Raw genomic sequence first — 18,089 nt, 5'->3', positions numbered from 1 at the left:
GGAGCCTGAACGCGGGTCGGAGCCTGCACGCGGGGTCGGAGCCTGCACGCTGGGTCGGAGCCAGTGCGCAGGGTCTGAACGCGGCCGGATTCGGCTACGACCGCAGGTGTGGCATCCTCATCAGTGGCCTTCGACTCGGGTCAGCCTTGCCTGACGGGTGAACGTAGATGGGTGCCCATTAAGACGAGAGCAGGCAGCCTAGGCCGGAGACCCCTGGGAGATGATGGTGACTCCCTGGCGCTTGTCCATCAGGGTCTGCTTGTCGCACCTAAGGGGTTTTGAGCTCAGAAAAGAACTCGGCCTTTTAAGATCATCTGGGAGCTCCCGTAATACCAGACTCTGTTGGCTTCTGCTTGGCACTTTACCCAAACTCATCTCAGCCTCTGGGGACACGGGTGAAGGGGCCCCTGAGGGCGGGCGCCATCGAAGAGTTGACTGGAGTGACCTGGCCGAAAATGGGCCACTGCACAGCGTCTCCCAAGAGGGGCGGCTGGGATGCCTCTTTCTGCACCTTCGTATGTGGCTCCGGGCTGGGGCTCTCTTGATGAAATTTTTCCCGCTCCTTCTCTTCTACCCCCTCACCTACCTGGCTCCCAGCGTCTCCGGCCTCTGGCTCTACCTGCTTCTGAAAGCCACCGAGACCTCAGGCCCAACATACATCAAACTGGGCCAGTGGGCCAGCACCCGGCGTGATCTCTTCTCTGAGGCCTTCTGTGCCCAGTTCTCCAAGCTGCACGTCCGGGTGACCCCACACTCTTGGACTCACACCGAGCACTTCCTGCGCCAGGCATTTGGGGAGGATTGGGGGAGGGTCCTCCACTTTGAGAAGAAGGAGCCTGTGGGTTCGGGCTGTGTGGCCCAGGTGTATAAAGCGCGTGCCAATCCTGCCTTCCTGGAGGATGACAGCGTCCAGAGACTTGCGAAGGCCTCCTGCCTGCAGCCTTCTTCAGAAGCTGGGGCAGTCGGGAGGCTGGGGGAGCTCTTCGGACACCTGGGGAAGGGGTGGAGGTTTCAAGGAAGTCTTGCCGACCAGTCACTTCTAGAAAGGCTGCTCCTTCCTAAATCTGACCCACTTGGATCAAATGCAGTCATGTCTCAGGCTTCAGTGCCTGCCGACCAACCTAAGCCAGATCACCTCATCCCCGTGGCAGTGAAGGTAAGTGCTCTGATGTCTCAGCTGGCCCTTCCTGTCTCTAGAATGTCACTGACCCCACAGCGCTGTCTCCGCTCAGGAACCCCCATTTGCAGATCACTCCACTTCACCTGGGACTCCAGAATTGCAGCCTGGGCCAAAGGCGGGCACCAAACCGCTGAGCCACCCAGGGATCCCCATGGGCTCCATCATTTTTATCTCCACACTTGTCCCTCCCCATTCAGCATGATCCCATGACCCCTGAAGCAGGTACCTCTGATGCTCTCTCATACCTCGGAAACAACCCTCAGTTCACACCTACTGAATCATACTTTGCAAGGGAGGAGCCTGAGGCCTGCGTTTTTATAAATGCTTCAAGTGATTCCCATGATCAGGCGTGTTTGGGGAACACTGGACCAAAATATCCTCTGCTCTGTGGAAGGCAAAAGGAGTAAATGCCAGCTGTGTACCAGTCATGGTAGGTGCATTTAGTCTGTACTAGCTGCCTTTGAGGTAGGCATTTGCTTAACTTGTGTCTATTTATTTTTATTTATTTTAAATATTTATTTATTCATGAGAGACCCACACAGAGAGAGGCAGAGACACAGGCAGAGGGAGAAGCAGGCTCCGTGCAGGGAGCCCTACGTGGGACTCGATCCCAGGTCTCCAGGATCAAGCCCTGGACCAAAGGTGGTGCTAATCCGCTGAGCCACCTGGGCTGCCCTATTTTTATTTATTTATATTCCTGAAAGGATGCGCGGGGCAAGGACTATTATCTTCATGGGATTTTTTTGTTGCTCTTGTTTTTAGATTTTATTTATTTGAGAGAGAGAGAGAGCTTGAGGGGTGTGGAGGGGTAAAGGGAGAGGGAGAAGTAGGCTCCCCATAGAGCAGGGAGCCCGATGAGGGGCTGGATCCCAGGACCCCAAGATCATGATTTGAGCTGAAGGCAGACCCTTAACTGGTCGAGCCCCCCAGGCACCCCTATCTCCATGTTTTAAAAAGTGGAAGAGGAGGCTGAGAAGTTGAGTAGCTTGGCCAGTTTCAGACTGAGAATGAGTTGTAGGAGGAAAAAGCATTTGAAAGCAGACTCTTTCCATCCCACCTCAGTGCATCCTTGCTGGGATGCTGTGACTCTAGATCCTTCTCTGACTCAGGCTTTGGATTACCTGACTCAGTTACCTGGGGTGTTCAGTGAAATGCAGATTCCTGTTTCCAACCCCACAATCAGTGATTCAATAGGTCTTGGTGGAGGCCTGGCCGACCACATCTTCACCAGGCACTCGATGGTCACTTTGATGCACGCTAGTGTTTGGGAACCACTGACCTAAACTCACTGTATTTTTTTTTTAAGGATTTATTTATTTATTCATGGGAGACACAGGCAGGAGAAGCAGGCTCCATGCCGGGAGCCGGACATGGGACTCGATCCTGGGTCTCCAGGATCACGCCCTGGGCTGAAGGCGGTGCTAAACCGCTGAGCCACCCGGGCTGCCCTAAACTCTGTATTTGAAAGGAAAAGCCCACTTCTTCCCAGCAAAGCTAAGTGCAGCGCAGAGACGCTGGCCCTGGCATTTCCTCAGCAATGAGGGAGCAGGAGCAGAGCATTCTGTTCTGCTGAGGAGCTGGCTTGGGCGGCAGTCCTGTCGGGGTGAACGTGCCCTCCTGATCGCTCCCTGTCTCACTGTGCCTCCTCCTGGCAGGTGCTGCACCCCGGCTTGCTGTCCCAGGTGCAGATGGACCTGCTGCTGATGAAGATGGGCAGCCGAGTCCTTGCGCTTTTGCCAGGAATCAAGTGGCTTAGCTTGCCTGAGATTGTGGAGGAGTTTGAGAAGCTCATGGTCCATCAGGTAAAGTCCTCTTCCTTCAGTTGCAAACTGTGTCTTACATAGTTCTTGCTGTTAGCTGTTTAGCAAATGCCGGACCAAGGAGTAGTTTCCTAGTAGGTCGTGGCTAGTGTGGCATGGTAGTCAGGGTTAGGTGATCTCAGAGGCTGAATGCCATCAGGTTGTTTCTTGCTTATATCAAAGTTCCCTGCAGGTGATCCAAAGAAGAGGGAGGGAGCTCTACTCCATAGTGATTCAGGGACCCAGTTTCCTCCCAAGTTAGGCACTGAAATCTTCAACATGTGTCATCTAGGGTCAGTGTGGCTTGGGGAGGAGACTGTGGACAATCTCCTAAGAGATCTCGAGCCTTCTTAATCTACAGGCCAGAGCTTAACCTACAGGCTCTGGGCTCAATGTAACTGCAGGTGTGCTTGGGAAATTGCCTTCCTTAGTACCTGGCAGGGAAGTGCTGAGACTGTGCTGGGGCCTGCAGCATTACCTGTGCCACACGCAGGAGCCGCCCAACTCCAGAGTCAGGAGAATTAGCGAAGTTGCACACTGTGCCTTTGCTTCGTTTCCAGGGCTTTTTTTTTTTTTTTTTTTTTAAGATTTTATTTATTCATGAGAGAGAGGCAGAGACACAGGCAGAGGGAGAAGCAGGCTCCATGCAGGGAGCCCAATGTGGGACTCGATCCTACGTCCCCAGGATCATGCCCTGGGCTGAAGGCAGGCACTAAACCGCTGAGCCACCCAGGGATCCCCATTTCCAGGGCTTTTGAGTAGACAAGGACCTCCTCCCTGTCCAGGACCCTTGGAACACTTGTCGAAGTAGCCAGACTTGGTGAGCACACTTGGGCCAGTCACAGCTCCAAGAAGACAAACCCCGATGGCTTACTGTGCAGAAATTACACTGTATTGGGACAGGCAGAAATTGGCTGTCTTTCAGAAGCAATGTGCTAAGTTCTCATTTATGTCCTCTGATGTAAGGTTTTAGGTCCCAGAGATGCATTTTAATGTTTAGAAAGTTTTGCTGGATGCTATTCAGTAATGTTTCGATAACAAAGGATTAAAAGTGAGATAAGAGATTCTATTCCCACAACCATCTCTGCATTACTCAAGTCCTACCCATCTGAGCTTCAATTCCCCTTCTAGAAGTCTGATAGACATCATGGGGTGATGAACGAGATTTTCTCATCCATAAGGAAGGTGTAGTGGGCAGAGGGGGACTGACGCGTAAACATTTGCAGTGTATCCTGGAGATACTCCTGGAGGAGTCTCTGCAGGTTCAGTTGGGTTCAGCTGGGGCCCAAGACAGGAAGAGGTCATCTATCCTGAGGGCCAAGGCTCCCCAAGCTCACGCTGAGTCTTGGAAGGTGTGTGGTGTTGGACCAAGTAGGGGAAAAACATTCCCATCAGAGGGAATAAGGAAGGCCAAGGACAGGGGGAGGGTCGGGCAGGCTGGGATGTTCAGCACTATGCAGACTGGGTGAAGCTAGAGTTCTGGGCCATGGAAGATACGGGAGGCACAAGAGATGGATCTGAGAGAGAGCCACCGTGGATGTCACCCCCATGAATTTAGACTTCATGCTGCAGGTAGTAGGGGGGCACCAGCAGATGGCTTAGAGGGAAGATGGGGGTCAGGGAGCCCCAGTCAGGTGCCTCTGGGAGGGTCCGGGGGACTGGTGGTGAGTCACCGTGGGAGTCCAGTGGGGTGGAGTGGGGAAAGGATCTGAGAGTGGGGAGGCTGCAGCCCTGGTGGTCCAGTGTGGAGGCCAAGAGACAAGAAGTAATCTGCAGTGACTCCCAGGGCACTGGCTGCAAGGGTTGGGGGCGGGGTGCATTCTGTTTAGACTCGGAGTTTAGGGGGCTCTGGGCTGCTGTGAAGTGACAGCTTGAAGAGAAGTGTGGAGCTGGTAGCGGGGTCTGGCCATGGTTCTTTCACGAGGTCCTATGATGAGGAGATGCTAGCTGAGGACAGGAGGGCATGGGGGGGAAGCGCAGGCTGGCGAAGGCCAGCAGCATCAGCACGAGTGGGGCACACAGGAGGAAGGCCCAGAGACCAGACCAAGACGGAGTGGTTGGAGGCAGGGGAGGATCATGGGGGGAAGTGAATGGCAGGTGCTGGGAGAAGAGCTGTTGGGGAAGAAGGGGTTCTCCATGGCACCAGTACCAGAGGTCATTAGGATAAAGACGGGAGTGGTCCCTTGAGTCTGGCAAGCAGAGGGCTTGGTGGGTTTAGAGGGCAGGGGCCACTGCAGAGCACTGGAGCAAAGCCCCTGGGCCGGAGTGGGGGTGAGTGGAGAGGGAATAGGGGGAGGCAGCTCGGCCCAGGTGCCACCAGGGGGTCTGCAGCTGTAGCTTCCAGGAGTTGACTTAGGCAGCACCTCGCCCGGGTCTCCTGAGGCCTTCTGCAGGGAGGCGGGGGGAAGGCGCGTGGACATGGCAGTCCCGATGCTGCCATCCCTGGGCCCCCATCATTACCCGGCATCCTTTCTCCCCACATCCCTCTAGATCGACCTGCGTTATGAAGCTCGGAATCTAGAACACTTCCAGTGCAACTTCCTGAATGTGAATTCCGTCAAATTCCCCACCCCTCTGCGTCCCTTTGTCACCAGGGATGTCTTGGTGGAAACGTACGAGGTGAGTGAGGGCTTCCTCCGGCCGTGCCCTTCGCTCACAGCTGGGCCATCTGCACCTGAAGGCTTCCATCTGAAAAGACAAGAGCCAGGGGAGCATGGGATTACTGTCTATACAGTGGAGGGGAGTTGGGATATGACTCCAGGTGGGCAGGTAGTGTAGGGAGGTGCCCAGCAGCCTGGATGTGGCCTCAGACTTCCTGGACTTGGAAGTCTTTCCATTTTACTTGCTGGCGACTTCAGTTCCCTCATGTACAACAGCGGGCGCCTGTCCCTGTCTCACAGGGTTGTCCCAGGAGTCAGTGACATTGGATGGAAAAATGCCTTCAGTAGAGTTTGCACAGAGAAAGTGTCTGACAAGTGTTGGTGTCACATCACTGGCCTTAGCTGTTGCCTGGTCCGGCCTCTTATAAAACTGGTAATGTGAGATCCAGGGAAGTGACATGAATGACCCAACGTTACTGGCGGTGACCTTGAGCAAGTTATCTAAACTCTCTGGGCTTTAGTTCTTCTATTTGCTGCTGAGGAATAACAAGATCTATTGCAATGGGCGCTCTGCCTAATAACTGACCTGTACGAAATGTTTACTTACTTTCCTCTTTCTCCTTTTTCTCCCCTTTTTTTCCTTTCCATTTTCCTGTTTGAGGTCACAGAGCTCATTCGTGTCCTTGTTGGCTGATTCTTGATCAGAAACTAGCTCTCCTGGGGCCTGCTCCCATTTTCTCTCATGACGTTAGAACATCTCTTACCTGTGGGTGGCAGAGGCACAGGTTTCCTCTGTAATAAACCTATAGGACTTGTTTTCATTCGAGAAGTGTTACAGAAGGGAGAAGCAAATAGGTTAAAAGTAACTTGTGGGTGACAGATTCACAGGGATTATAAGGAAGGAAAACCTCTTTGGGAAGAGTAGGGATGGGAAGGCAGCACCAGTGTGTCACGGGGGGATGAGGAGCAGAGCATTGGGCCGGCCACCCGGGGTAAAGCTGTCTCTTCCCTAACCTTCCTTAAAGGAAAGTGTGCCTGTGTCCAGTTACCAGCAGGCGGGGATTCCTGTTGACTTGAAGAAGAAGATTGCCCGGCTGGGGATCAACATGCTCCTGAAGATGGTGAGCTCATGGGCTTGGAGAGGGTGCTCTGGCCCCGTGTGTGGTTGAATTTGCATGTGGGGAGATGCAGAGATGCTGGTCAGCTGCCATGGGTGGGAGGGTAAGCAAAGCAGCCAGCCACCACGTTGAGAATCTGGTGCAGGGACGCCTGGGTGGCTCAGTGTCTGCCTTTGTTTTTTTGTTTTGTTTTGTTTTAAGATTTTATTTATTTATTCATGAGAGACACAGAGAGAAAGAGAGAGAAAAGCAGAGACACAACAGAGGGAGAAGCAGGATCCATGCAGGGAGCCCGACGTGGGACTGGATCCCAGGACTCCAGGATCACGCCCTGGGCCAAAGGCAGGTGCTCAACCACTGAGCCACCCAGGCGTCCCTGAGTGTCTGCCTTTGGCTGAAGTCGTGATCCTGGGATCCGGGATCGAGTCTCGCATTGGGCTCTCCTTGAGGAGTCTGCTTCTCCCTCTGCCTAGGTCTCTGCCATTCTCTCTCTATGTCTCTCAAGAATAAATAAGTAAAATCTTAAAAGAAAAGAGATTCTGCTCCAGAAATAGCCAAACCTACCAAAACGCCCCTTCATTCTGTAGCTTTCTGTTAAACCCTGTCTTGGTGGCATGCCCTCTGTCACTGTGCCAGGTGCTGTGGGAAGAGTGGGGGGCAAGACTCAGGCCGTGCCCACGTTGCCCAAAGTTTAGACAAAGAGCCAAAGATATCGCATGTTCAGTGGTACTTGATTCATTCATTCAGCAGTGTTTATTGAGTACCTGTTCTGTGCCAGGCACTCTATTAAGTGTTAGATTTGCGGTAGTGAGCAATGAAAATGACACTCGTAAAAGGACATAGTGAGGGGATCCCTGGGTGACTCAGCGGTTTAGTGCTGCCTTCAGCCCAGGGCATGGTCTTGGAGTCCTGGGATCGAGTCCCATGCTTCTCCCTCTGCCTGTGTCTCTGTCTCTCTGTCTCTCTGTCTCTCTCTCTCTCTCTCTGTGTCTCTCATGAATAAATAAATAAAATCTTAAAAAAAAAAAAAAGGGGCAGCCCGGATGGCTCAGTGGTTTAGCGCTGCCTTCAGCCCAGGCGTGATCCTGGAGTCCCGGGATCGAGTCCCACATCAGGCTCCCTGCATGGAGCCTGCTTATCCCTCTGCCTGTGTCTCTGCCTCTCTCTCTTCTTTGTCTCTCATGAATAAATAAATAAAATCTTAAAAAAAAAGAAACTTTAAATAAAAAAAAAAGGACATAGTGAACTCTTGGCAGTGTTAGCTTTCGCTATCATCACTGGTGGTAATAGTAGCAACCCAGCATTGATAGCAGCTCCCGTGTAGGCGTAAAGAAAGAAGATAGGGAGGTTGTGTGGGGATGGATGGCACATTGTAGGCAGGAGAGAGCATGAGTGTGCAAAATCTGGGTAAGAAGGAACCGGGTGTGTGGTAAGAGTGGGAGGAAAGAACCCACGTGACTGACATGGAGCTGTGGGGGCCGAGGCTGGTGGCCAGAGTGGGGCAGAGGTGAGAGTAGGGGCTCCTGGAGCAGTGGGATTGTCTGAGGAGAGCTGGGTGTTCACTTGGTCAGTACAGTGGGAATTCAGTGGGGAAAAGATTTTGTCCCCAGCCCCAGGGCTCCGAGGGCACCCTGGGCCAGAGAGGAGACTGCAGCCAGGGCAGCTAGTGGAGAAGCAGCATCCAGGACTGAGGAGATGATGACGGTTTCCAGCTCACAGGATCACGGATGAGGGGGCACACAGCCACGTGCCAGGATGTTTGGCCCTGGAGCCAGCGGTCAGCCAGCCTTGCGTACCCACATCCTGCGGGTGTGCCAGCCCTGACTTCTCTAGTTGTCAGCATTTTCACCAGAGCAGCAGCCTCTCTTACCTCCTTCGGAGCCAGAACCTGGACCAGGAGGGTCCCTCTGGCCTGGTCTGCGGCCTGCACCAGTAGGAGGAGTCCCCAGCGAGCCTCCGTTCCAGCAGCTCTCTGCCTTACCCCTGGGGCTCTTCTCCTTCCCCTTTAGAAGGACTGCTGGTGCTTTCTTTAAGATTTTATTTATTTATTCATGAGAGACACAGAGAGAGAGAGAGGCAGAGACACAGGCAGAGGCAGAAGCAGGCTCCATGCAGGGAGCCCCACGTGGGACTCGATCACGGGACTCCAGGATCACGCTCTGGGCTGAAGGCAGGCGCTTAAACCGCTGAGCCACCTGGGCTGCCCTGTAGATAATTATTCTTAATTAGAATATTAATTGCTCAAATCACAGAATAAAAATAAGTCCTTTGTGGGGCACTTGGGTGGCTCAGTTGGTTAAGCATCTAACTCTTGGTTTTGGCTCAGGTCATGGTCTCAGGGTTGTGAGATCAGGCCCCACAATAGGCTCCATACTCAGCACAGAGTCTGCTTGACTCTCTCCCACCCCCTGTGTTTCTCCCCCTACTCACACTCTCTCACTCTCTTTCGCTCTAAAATAAATAAAATCTTTAAAAAAAGTAAGTCCTTTGAAATGCGGTTTGGCCTTCGATTTTTCATGTTCCCTTATAATCGTTTAAAAATGTTCTTTACTTCGAAATTAACTTTTCTCTTAAAAATGTTAACCTGGCCTGTCCCAGTACAAATTCTGAGTGGCTCACATAAGCAGTGAGGCTTTATGAAATGTGCACCTCTCTGCCATAGTACTCAATCACTGGGAACTTACTGTCACCTTGGAAGTTTTTTTGCGTATGGCCTGGTGGTGGCGATGGCCTGGCGAGGGTTGACTCTGCCTTGAATAGCACTGTTCTCCTTCCAGATATTTGTGGACAACTTCGTCCATGCAGACCTCCACCCTGGGAACATCCTGGTCCAGGGTGCTGACGGTCTTTCCAGGAGTCAGGAGGCACAGCTGCAGCAGATGGATGTCTGTGACACGCTGGTGGCAACCATGGCACCTGCCCGCTGCCCACTGCGCCTGGTGCTGCTGGATGCCGGCATCGTGGCTGAGCTGCAGGCCACTGACCTGAGCAACTTCCGGGCCGTTTTCTTGGCTGTGGCAATGGGGCAGGTGAGACCCGCTGGGCCTGCAGGAGTTGGGGATGATCTTTTAGGCCCTTGGAAACCATGGGGCTCCTCGGCCCTTGTCAGCCTTGTAAGTGCCCATGTTTGCCATGGGTGCTCCTGATGGACACGAGTGGGGTGGAGTGAGAGGGGAAGGATTGGGAAGGAGGTGGGGAGAGGAAATGAAGCCACCCAGGGCATCCTCAGTCAGAAGGTGCCGAGATGCCCATGTGTGACACCTGTTCTGAGCAGCTCATGGTTTGGGACTAGGGGAGGAAATGGCTCTACCCTAAATGCTGTTTCCTACTTGTAGCTTCTCTTCCCTCACCAGTAGGTATATGGGTGGACACTGGGAACACTAGTTTCTTGTCTAGATAATGGCTGGCCTGGCCCGTGCCATTTGCTGCAAGACAGCAGGCTAATGAGAAGCAGCAGCCCAGAGGACTTCCTCTCCAAGTATGGGAAGATCCCTTGGAATCTGGAGTGGGTTTTTTGGTTGTTTTTATTTTTACTTTTTTTTATTTTTAAAGATTTTAATTATTTAATCATGAGAGACACACAGAGAAAGAGAGAGGCAGACACACAGGCAGAGGGAGAAGCAGGCTCCACGCAGGGAACCCGACATGGGACCTGATCCCAGGTCTCCAGGATCATGCCCTGGGCTGAAGGCGGTGTTAAACTCCTAAGCCACCCAGGCTGCCTTATTTTTATTTTTTTAAGATTATATTTATTTATTCATGAGAGACACAGAGAGAGAGGCAGAGACACAGGCAGAAGGAGAAGCAGGCTCCTCCCAGGGAGCCCGATGTAGGACTCGATCCTGGGACCACAGGATCATGCCCTGAGCCAAAGGCAGACGCCCAACCGCTGAGCCACTCAGGTGTCCCTGTGGAGTGGTTTTTAACTCCTGACCCTGTGGCTACGAGGGGCTCAAGTGGTTAGGAATTACTACTTACGGAAAGGGGTGGAGCCCAATCTGTACCAGGTCAACTTAAAGTACTATATCTAGAGTGACAATGAAGAAACCCTCTCACCAACCGGTGTGGAAATTTCCAGCAAGAAAGACCCTGGCAAGGGGAGAACTTTTTTTTTTTTTTTTTAAAGGCAGAATTCAAAAAATAAAAAATAAAAATAAAGGCAGAATTCAGGGGAGCCCTTGTTTATCTGGGAGCCTTCTGAGGGGACAAACCAAAGGCTTGAGCCTGAGACAGTATGAAAGTGTCCTGTGAGCTGAGGTTAAACACGGAGGCGCAGTGGAGGGTGGGGGGATGTTCCCCTGTGCAGGGTTGGGTGAAGGAAGGTCACAGCCAGAGAGAAAGAGCTTGGCTTCTGGGGTGGCGCTGCAGGAGGTGAAAGGCTCTGGCAGGGACTGCTTGGGTGTTTGGGGGCATTGGGAGGATCTGGTCAGAGGGCACCCTGGGGGGAAGGGTTGGAGGGTAGGGGCACAGAAACTGGGTCATCTCAGCCAGAAAGAGCCCACAAGGAGAGTGGCTGGTCCAGTCCAGTGGCAGGTCCTGGTGACTCTGGGGACAGGCTGGTCAGCAGTGCCTCGTGGAGCATGTGCGGCAGGACACCAGCTTTGCCACCATGCCCTGTGTGGCCGTTTAAGGTGAAGATGAGCACAGCTCTTTGTCCTGGTGCATTAGCACAGGTAGGCTCCCATCCACCAACAGAAACTTTTTTTTTTTTTTTTTTTTTTTTTTTTTATGATAGTCACAGAGAGAGAGAGAGAGAGAGAGAGAGAGAGGCAGAGACACAGGCAAAGGGAGAAGCAGGCTCCATGCATTGGGAGCCCGATGTGGGATTCAATCCTGGGTCTCCAGGATCATGCCCTGGGCCAAAGGCAGGCGCCAAACTGCTGCGCCACCCAGGGATCCCCCAACAGAGACTTTGAAAGTCCTTTTGAAAGGCTCCAGCTGTTCTGGAGGGGGACAATTAAGCAAGGACGGGTGGTCAAATGCAGGATGGTAGAAAACTTGGGTGGAAGCAACTAGGATACGAAGAAATCCAGGCAGAGCGTCTAGGTTTTGGGCTTCTTGACTCTACCAAGTTCCTTTCTCTCACATCTTGTAGGGCCAGAGAGTGGCTGAGCTCATCCTGCATCATGCCCGGGCCAGCGAGTGCAGGGACGTGGAGGGCTTCAAGGCTGAGATGGCCACGCTGGTGACCCAGGCCAGGAAGGACACCATCACCCTGGAAAAGGTGAGCAGGCCGCTCGAGGGGCAGAGGCTGCGGGGTGTCCACTGCCCTGGCCCTTGGACAGAGTGACAGTCGAAGGGAGACCTCTTGACGGGGAGAGGTCTCGAGGGGGGTTGAGTTTTAAGGCAGATAAAGAGCAAACCTTTCCTCTGCCGGCATCTTCCAGGTGTGAGGCACCTCCCTGGAATCCCTGGCTCCTGGGCCTGGTTCTCCTGGGTGGCTGCCGGGGCAGTGACATTTATAGTGCCAGAGCCCCTCTCTGTCTGGGGTGTAGCCATTCTGCTGCTTCACCTGTATCTGGAGCTCAACTGAGCATGGAGGGAGGGAGGATTAAGGCCCCTGAGCAGCCAAAGGACACAGCTAATGTCCATGTCCTTTATTTACACCTGAGCCAAAGCCAGCTTTGTGTTTTATTTTTTTAAAGATTTTATTTATTTATTTATTCATGAGAGAGAGAGAGACAGGCTCCATGCAGGGAGCATGATGTGGGACTTGATCCCAGGTCTCCAGGATCACACGCTGGGTCGAAGGCAGGCGCTAAACCGCTGAGCCACCCAGGGATCCCCTTCTTTGTGTTTTAGACACAGTGCTAACTTGTTTTCTCAACGAGTTCATGGTCTACACTAGCAGGAGTGAGTCAGAAAGAGGAATAGCCCCCTGGTAGTGAGGAGCGGCAGCTGGCACCCCGCCCTCCCCATCCGATGGATTCAGATGTGATTGCTGTGTGGACTGGGAGTAGACAAGCCTCGAGGCTTGACTCCGGCAGGGGTCTCTGAACTCACTTGTGCGATGGGAGTCGCGCTTTTGTGTATGCGGTCCTTTCTGGAATTTGTCTGACAGCCCCCTTTCCTGACAGCGTGTGTGTGTGTGTGTGTGTGTGTGTGTGTGTGTGTGTGTGTGTGGCGATGGTATGGTGGTGGAGAGTGTGGATGTGAGTGTATGTTGGGGGAGGGTGGGTGTGGGCAGTAGGCCAGGCCGGCCTGGAGGCCTGGGAGGGAGGGGGGCGGTTGAGGGGGCTCTGCAGTCGGTTTTCTTCTGTTTTCCAGCTTCAAGTTGCCAGCCTCCTGTCGAATGTCTTTAAGTTACTGATGACTCACAAGGTGAGGCCCCTGGTGGAGCGGAGCCTCTGCTGGGCCAGGCGGGTGGGGCGGCATCTGGGAAGCGGGTAGGCGGCCACCGGGCGCAGAGAGGTACTTCTACACGGGATCTCAGGCTTGCAAACATTTTCGTCCCAGTCTGTTTGTGTGAGGAGTGGTGCTTCCGTGTCCTGACACAGTCGTGGGGGGATCTCTTCCTCACCAGGGCCAGTCTGAGAGTCTGTCCGTCCAGCATTCTACTACTTAGTCTCTCTCGCTCTTTTTTTTTTTTTTTAAGATTTTATTTATTCATTCATGAGGGACACACAGAGAGGCAGAGACATAGGCAGAGGGAGAAGCAGACTCCCTGCAGGAAGCCCGATGTGGGACTCGATCCTGGGACCCCGGGATCACGCCCTGAGCCAAAGGTAGATGTTCAACCACTGAGCCACCCAGGCATCCCTTTATTTTTTATTTTCATTTTTAAAGATTTTATTTATTTATGGGTCTGGTGTTCTTGACCTTTTTTTTAACCTCCAACATCCCTTTGTCTAGATGTTGGGATTTAATCTTTGTACCTGCTTATTGATAGGGCTCAAGGTGCTGGCGCTGGCTGAACTGTTTTGATTTTAAGGACCACTCAGCTGTTTATGTCTAGGAGTGTCCTTAACAGTAATCCCTTCTCAATGGCCATCCCACAGAGGGGCATCCGTTTGTACACCCTCCCACCATGTCTGAGGGTACCTGTTTGTTCACTCTCTCACACTATTTATAAAATGTACTCATTAATAATTGATTAGTTCATGAAGTAAGCTCTGCACCCAGTGTGGGGCTTGAACTCATGACCTTGAAATCCCCGGGACCCCGGGATCATGACCTGAGCTAAAGCCAGATGCTCAACCATGGAGCCATCCAGACGTCCCTAATGATGCTTAGTCTTCATGGAAGTCATACTTAGTTCTTTCCTGGGGCCAGAGGCGGCCCAGGAGGAGGTGCTTCTTGTCCCGGTGTGTTTGGAGGCCCCAGCAGGGCTGTCCTGGCCTTCGCTGCCTGCCCTGGCTCCAAGGCGGGAGGGGGCTTCACGGCTCTTCACTTTGGCCTTTCCCTTGGGCTTCATTGCCATGTGATGGAGTGTGGTCTTGGGCCAGTCTTCAGAGTCAAGCTGCCAGCCAGGGGTGTCAGGTGTTGAGGGCAGCGACGGGAAGGTTCTCCTTTGAGGATGGCCTTTCCCATTGTTTTTCTTGAGTTCTGCAATCTGGATAATGAAACACACCATGGGAAAGGCAGCTATTTGACGAGGATCGTTAACACAACTGAGAGTCAGAAAGTTGTCTGGCCTAGCGCCTTCGTCTTACAGACGGTGCCATGACACAGGGTGGCCTCCTTGGGCCTCATGGGCAGAGCACGAGACACGCATGGAAAGGTTAGGTGACTCCCCACGTCCCATCCGTCGGCTTTGCGTGGGCAGAGCCACTGTCTGCATCCGTCTTGGACTCTATAGAGTTGGCTCTGTTGGTGAGGTTTTGGGGAAAAGCTTTATGCTTTCCAGAATTCTTGACAAGTTCTGTTTAAAAAACAACTTAAATATCATCGTGGGATTGGGCAAAGCTTTAATCTTTGCTAGGGAGTTGGGCTGGAGAGGAGCAGGAATGAACATAGACTCCTGGGGGCTCAGGTGCACACATTGTGGAGCAGGTCTCCGAGGCTCACAGTCCGCAACCCTGATCTGCTAATGCCTGAGCCCACTGGGCCACCGCAAGGACCGGCTGGGCGGTCAGGGCAGTGTCCGGGGAGCGTGGCCTCTGCACCCTGTAGCACCTCATTTCGCTGTGTCAGCGAAATGTTTTCAGTATCCCACTTAGACCACTCAACATTCCTCAAGGCCAGGCACCTATGCCAAGAGGCCTGGCAACAGACCCACGGCCACATGGCCTGTGGCAGTGCCAGGACCCTGCTGCCGGCAGTCTGACCACAGAGCCCGACTCTCATTGCTTCGTCCTCCTGCCTCCTGTGTTCTGCCTGGAGAGATGGCCTTCCATACCCCCTGCATGGGACACAGTGGGCTAAAGCTCCTGAGATGTTTGCTGTTAGGGCTACCATTCCCAGGATGGAAGGGCAGAGAGTGTCTAGTACAAGTACTGCATTCTAGGTTCTTCTCTAAGTATTTAATTTTTATTTATTTATTTTAAAGATTTTATTTATTCATGAGAGACACACAGAGAGAGGCAGAGACACAGGCAGAGGGAGAAGCAGGCTTCCCGCTGGGAAGCAGATGCTCAACCACTGAGCCACCTAGGTGTCCCTAAGTGTTTAATTAAAAAAAAAACCTCAAAGCTTAAAAATGTTTAATTATAGTTAAAAATACACATATGAAATATACCCTAACCATTTCCAGTGGATAGTTCTGCACTGTCAACCATATTCATGTTGTTGTGTAACAAATCTCTAGAACTTTCTCAAATTGGAAAACGGAAACTATATCCATTGAACAGCTCCCAATTAATTTCCCCCTCCTCTCAGCCCCTGGCAACCACCATATTCCACTTTCTGTTTCCATGATTTGGGAATAGTTATCTCATATAAGTGGAATTGTGCAGTATTTGCCCTTTTGTGACTGGCTAATTTCACTCAACACACTGCCCTCGGGGTTCATCCATATTATAGCATGTCATAGGATTTCTTTTTCAAGACTGAGTAATATTCCATTTTGGTATATACCATATTTTCTCTATTTGTTCATCCATCAGTGGACATTTGGGCTGGGTCCACTAGGCTCTTAGGAATAATGATGCTGCAGTGAACATGGATGTGCAAATATTTCTTTGAGGTCCTACTTTCAGTTCTTTTGTATATTTACCCTTAGGTGGGACTGTGAAATCAGATGGTATTTTTTTTCATTTTTGAGGAAGCACAATACCACTTTCCCACACATGACTTTACGTTCGTTCCCACCACCAGTATACAGAGGATCCAGTTTTCTTTCTTTTCTTAAGATTTTATTTATTTATTCATGAGAGACACAGACACAGGCAGAGGATCATGCCCTGGGTTGAAGGCGGTGCTAAACTGCTGAGCCACCTGGGCTGCCCAAGGATTCAGTTTTCCACAGCCTCACCAACACTTGTTATTCTGTTTTTTGATCATGGCCATCCCTAATGGGTGTGAGGTGGTATCTTATATGGTTTTGGTTGCATTTTTCTAATGATTGGTGATGTTCAGCATCTACTCATATACTTGTTAGCCACTTGGATGTCTTCTGTGGAGAAATGTCTATTCATGTGGCACTTAATTTTTTAATAAAATATTTGCCAGAAACATAGAGGTAGAAAGAATACAATAAATACTGAAGAATTCACCACACAGCTTCCAAATGAAAGCATTCTTGGCGATGTTAAAGCACCATCTGACTCCCCAGACTACTTTCAGGGCTTAACTGAGACACACACCCTTTACTTTTAACAAAGATTATATCCCCCAAGTCAGCCTTCAATTTCCTGACTTTTCTGTCCACTTGAGAAACAGATTTTTGTTCTTCTAGGTTTAAATCCTGGCTCTACTCTACCTTACACAGTGGCCTTGAGCAAGTCACTTGACCACCCTGTGCCTGAGCTTCCTTTCTCTACAACAAGGATAATAGTACTTTGGAGGATTAGTGGAGTAATTCACTTAAATTGCTATTACTATTAACCTGGCTCCAAAGGGGAAGAAGCTCTGCTATGTTTGAGCAGAAGCCTCTTGTGTGTGGTCTCAGAAAGCCTACTGCAGATCTTAAAGAATGACTTTTGTGTAGATTTAGTTTGTGGTAAAGCCATGGAATATTCAGTGTATTATTTTTTTAAAAAGATTTTATTTACTTATTCATAAGAAACACAGAAAGAGAGAGAGAGAGAGAGGCAGAGACACAGACAGAGGGAGAAGCAGGCTCCATGCAGGGAGCCCGACATGAGACTCGATCCCGGATCTCCAGGATCACACCCTGGGCTGAAGGCGGCACTAAACCACTGGGCCACCGGGGCTGCCCAGTGTGTTTTATTTTTAAGTCATTCAAACACAGGCACAGGCACACACATACCCTCCCTTAGAGAAGTACATGTGGCATCCCTCAGACTTTCTGTTCATATTTCTAGTAAATGGGAGGTTGGGTGAGTAGATGAGATGGAGGGGAAAATGATGGGGTAGGGGAAAGAGTGTTAGGTAGACGGTAGAAATCCCAGTAGGCCTGAGTGGACAGTTATATGGATAACTGTTTTTCTGTTTTTCTGTTTCAGGTAAAGCTAGAGAGCAACTTTGCCTCCATTGTGTTTGCCATCATGGTGTTGGAGGGGCTTGGCCGCTCACTGGACCCCAAACTGGACATCCTGGAGGCAGCAAAGCCCTTCCTTCTGAAAGGACCAGGTCTCTCCCGCTGACTGCAGCAGTGGGCATGCAGCGGGTGTTCATCTCAGAACTGAAGGCCAATCCCGACAGCCTCTGCTGTGGCAGCTTGAACATTGTTAAAATTGGGATGCATGGAAGACATACCAATATTTTTCACTCTGACTTGGTTTCAGGCATCTGTTTGAAAAGCTTTGGGTTATTTGGGGAAGTAAAGGGAGGGAAAAGTCCTCTATCCATTCACTTGTGGAAGCTAGACCTGGTGTCGGGGAGACTATTTCAGAGGAAATGTTCTGTGGAGGAGGACAAATAAACTTATTATTTTGTTTTCTCGTTTTTCTCTCCTCTTTTTAACCCTCTCTACTTCCTGATCAGGTGGGTCCTGCCAGGTATTCTAGGACTCTGAGATTTAAGTTGGAAGATGTTACAGAATCCTGTAGACCCACGGCTTCCAAAGGTTTTGATGTATTATATTGGTGGAATAGATCTACTTACATATATGCATGCACATGTATAACTTATTTATAGGTTTTATAGAAGGGCTACCACCACTCACAAATCTCTGGAGGCACAACGTATACCTCGGGAAAACTTTGCTGTACTTCTAATTAACTTCTTGGTAATTTTTAATGTTTTTTGATGACCTCCTGCTCAATTTTATTAGAAGGTAACATGATTAATGCAGATGGGAGCAGAATCAACTCTGCCATTTTCTTGATGC

At 51.1% G+C, this 18,089-nt stretch overlaps 1 protein-coding gene across 2 annotated transcripts; it reads left to right on the top strand.

The window, feature by feature from the left end:
- Positions 1-17,704, top strand: ADCK2 (aarF domain containing kinase 2). Of its 2 annotated transcripts, XM_038559393.1 has the most exons (8): positions 5-1,156; positions 2,836-2,982; positions 5,470-5,598; positions 6,605-6,700; positions 9,475-9,726; positions 11,793-11,921; positions 12,965-13,018; positions 17,263-17,704. In XM_038559393.1, exons 1-8 carry the CDS (start codon positions 221-223, stop codon positions 17,401-17,403), a joined length of 1,884 nt encoding a protein of 627 aa, XP_038415321.1. In that variant the 5' UTR covers positions 5-220; the 3' UTR covers positions 17,404-17,704. The 2 variants fall into 2 exon arrangements, with proteins under 2 accessions (XP_038415322.1, XP_038415321.1); XM_038559394.1 differs by lacking the exon at positions 9,475-9,726 and having other exon boundaries at positions 1-1,156.
- Positions 17,705-18,089: the final 385 nt, after the last annotated feature.

Source organism: Canis lupus, chromosome 16 (genome assembly GCF_011100685.1).
Source record: "Canis lupus familiaris isolate Mischka breed German Shepherd chromosome 16, alternate assembly UU_Cfam_GSD_1.0, whole genome shotgun sequence".
Lineage (NCBI taxonomy): Eukaryota > Metazoa > Chordata > Mammalia > Carnivora > Canidae > Canis > Canis lupus.
This window is presented reverse-complemented; position numbering and strand designations above follow the sequence as displayed.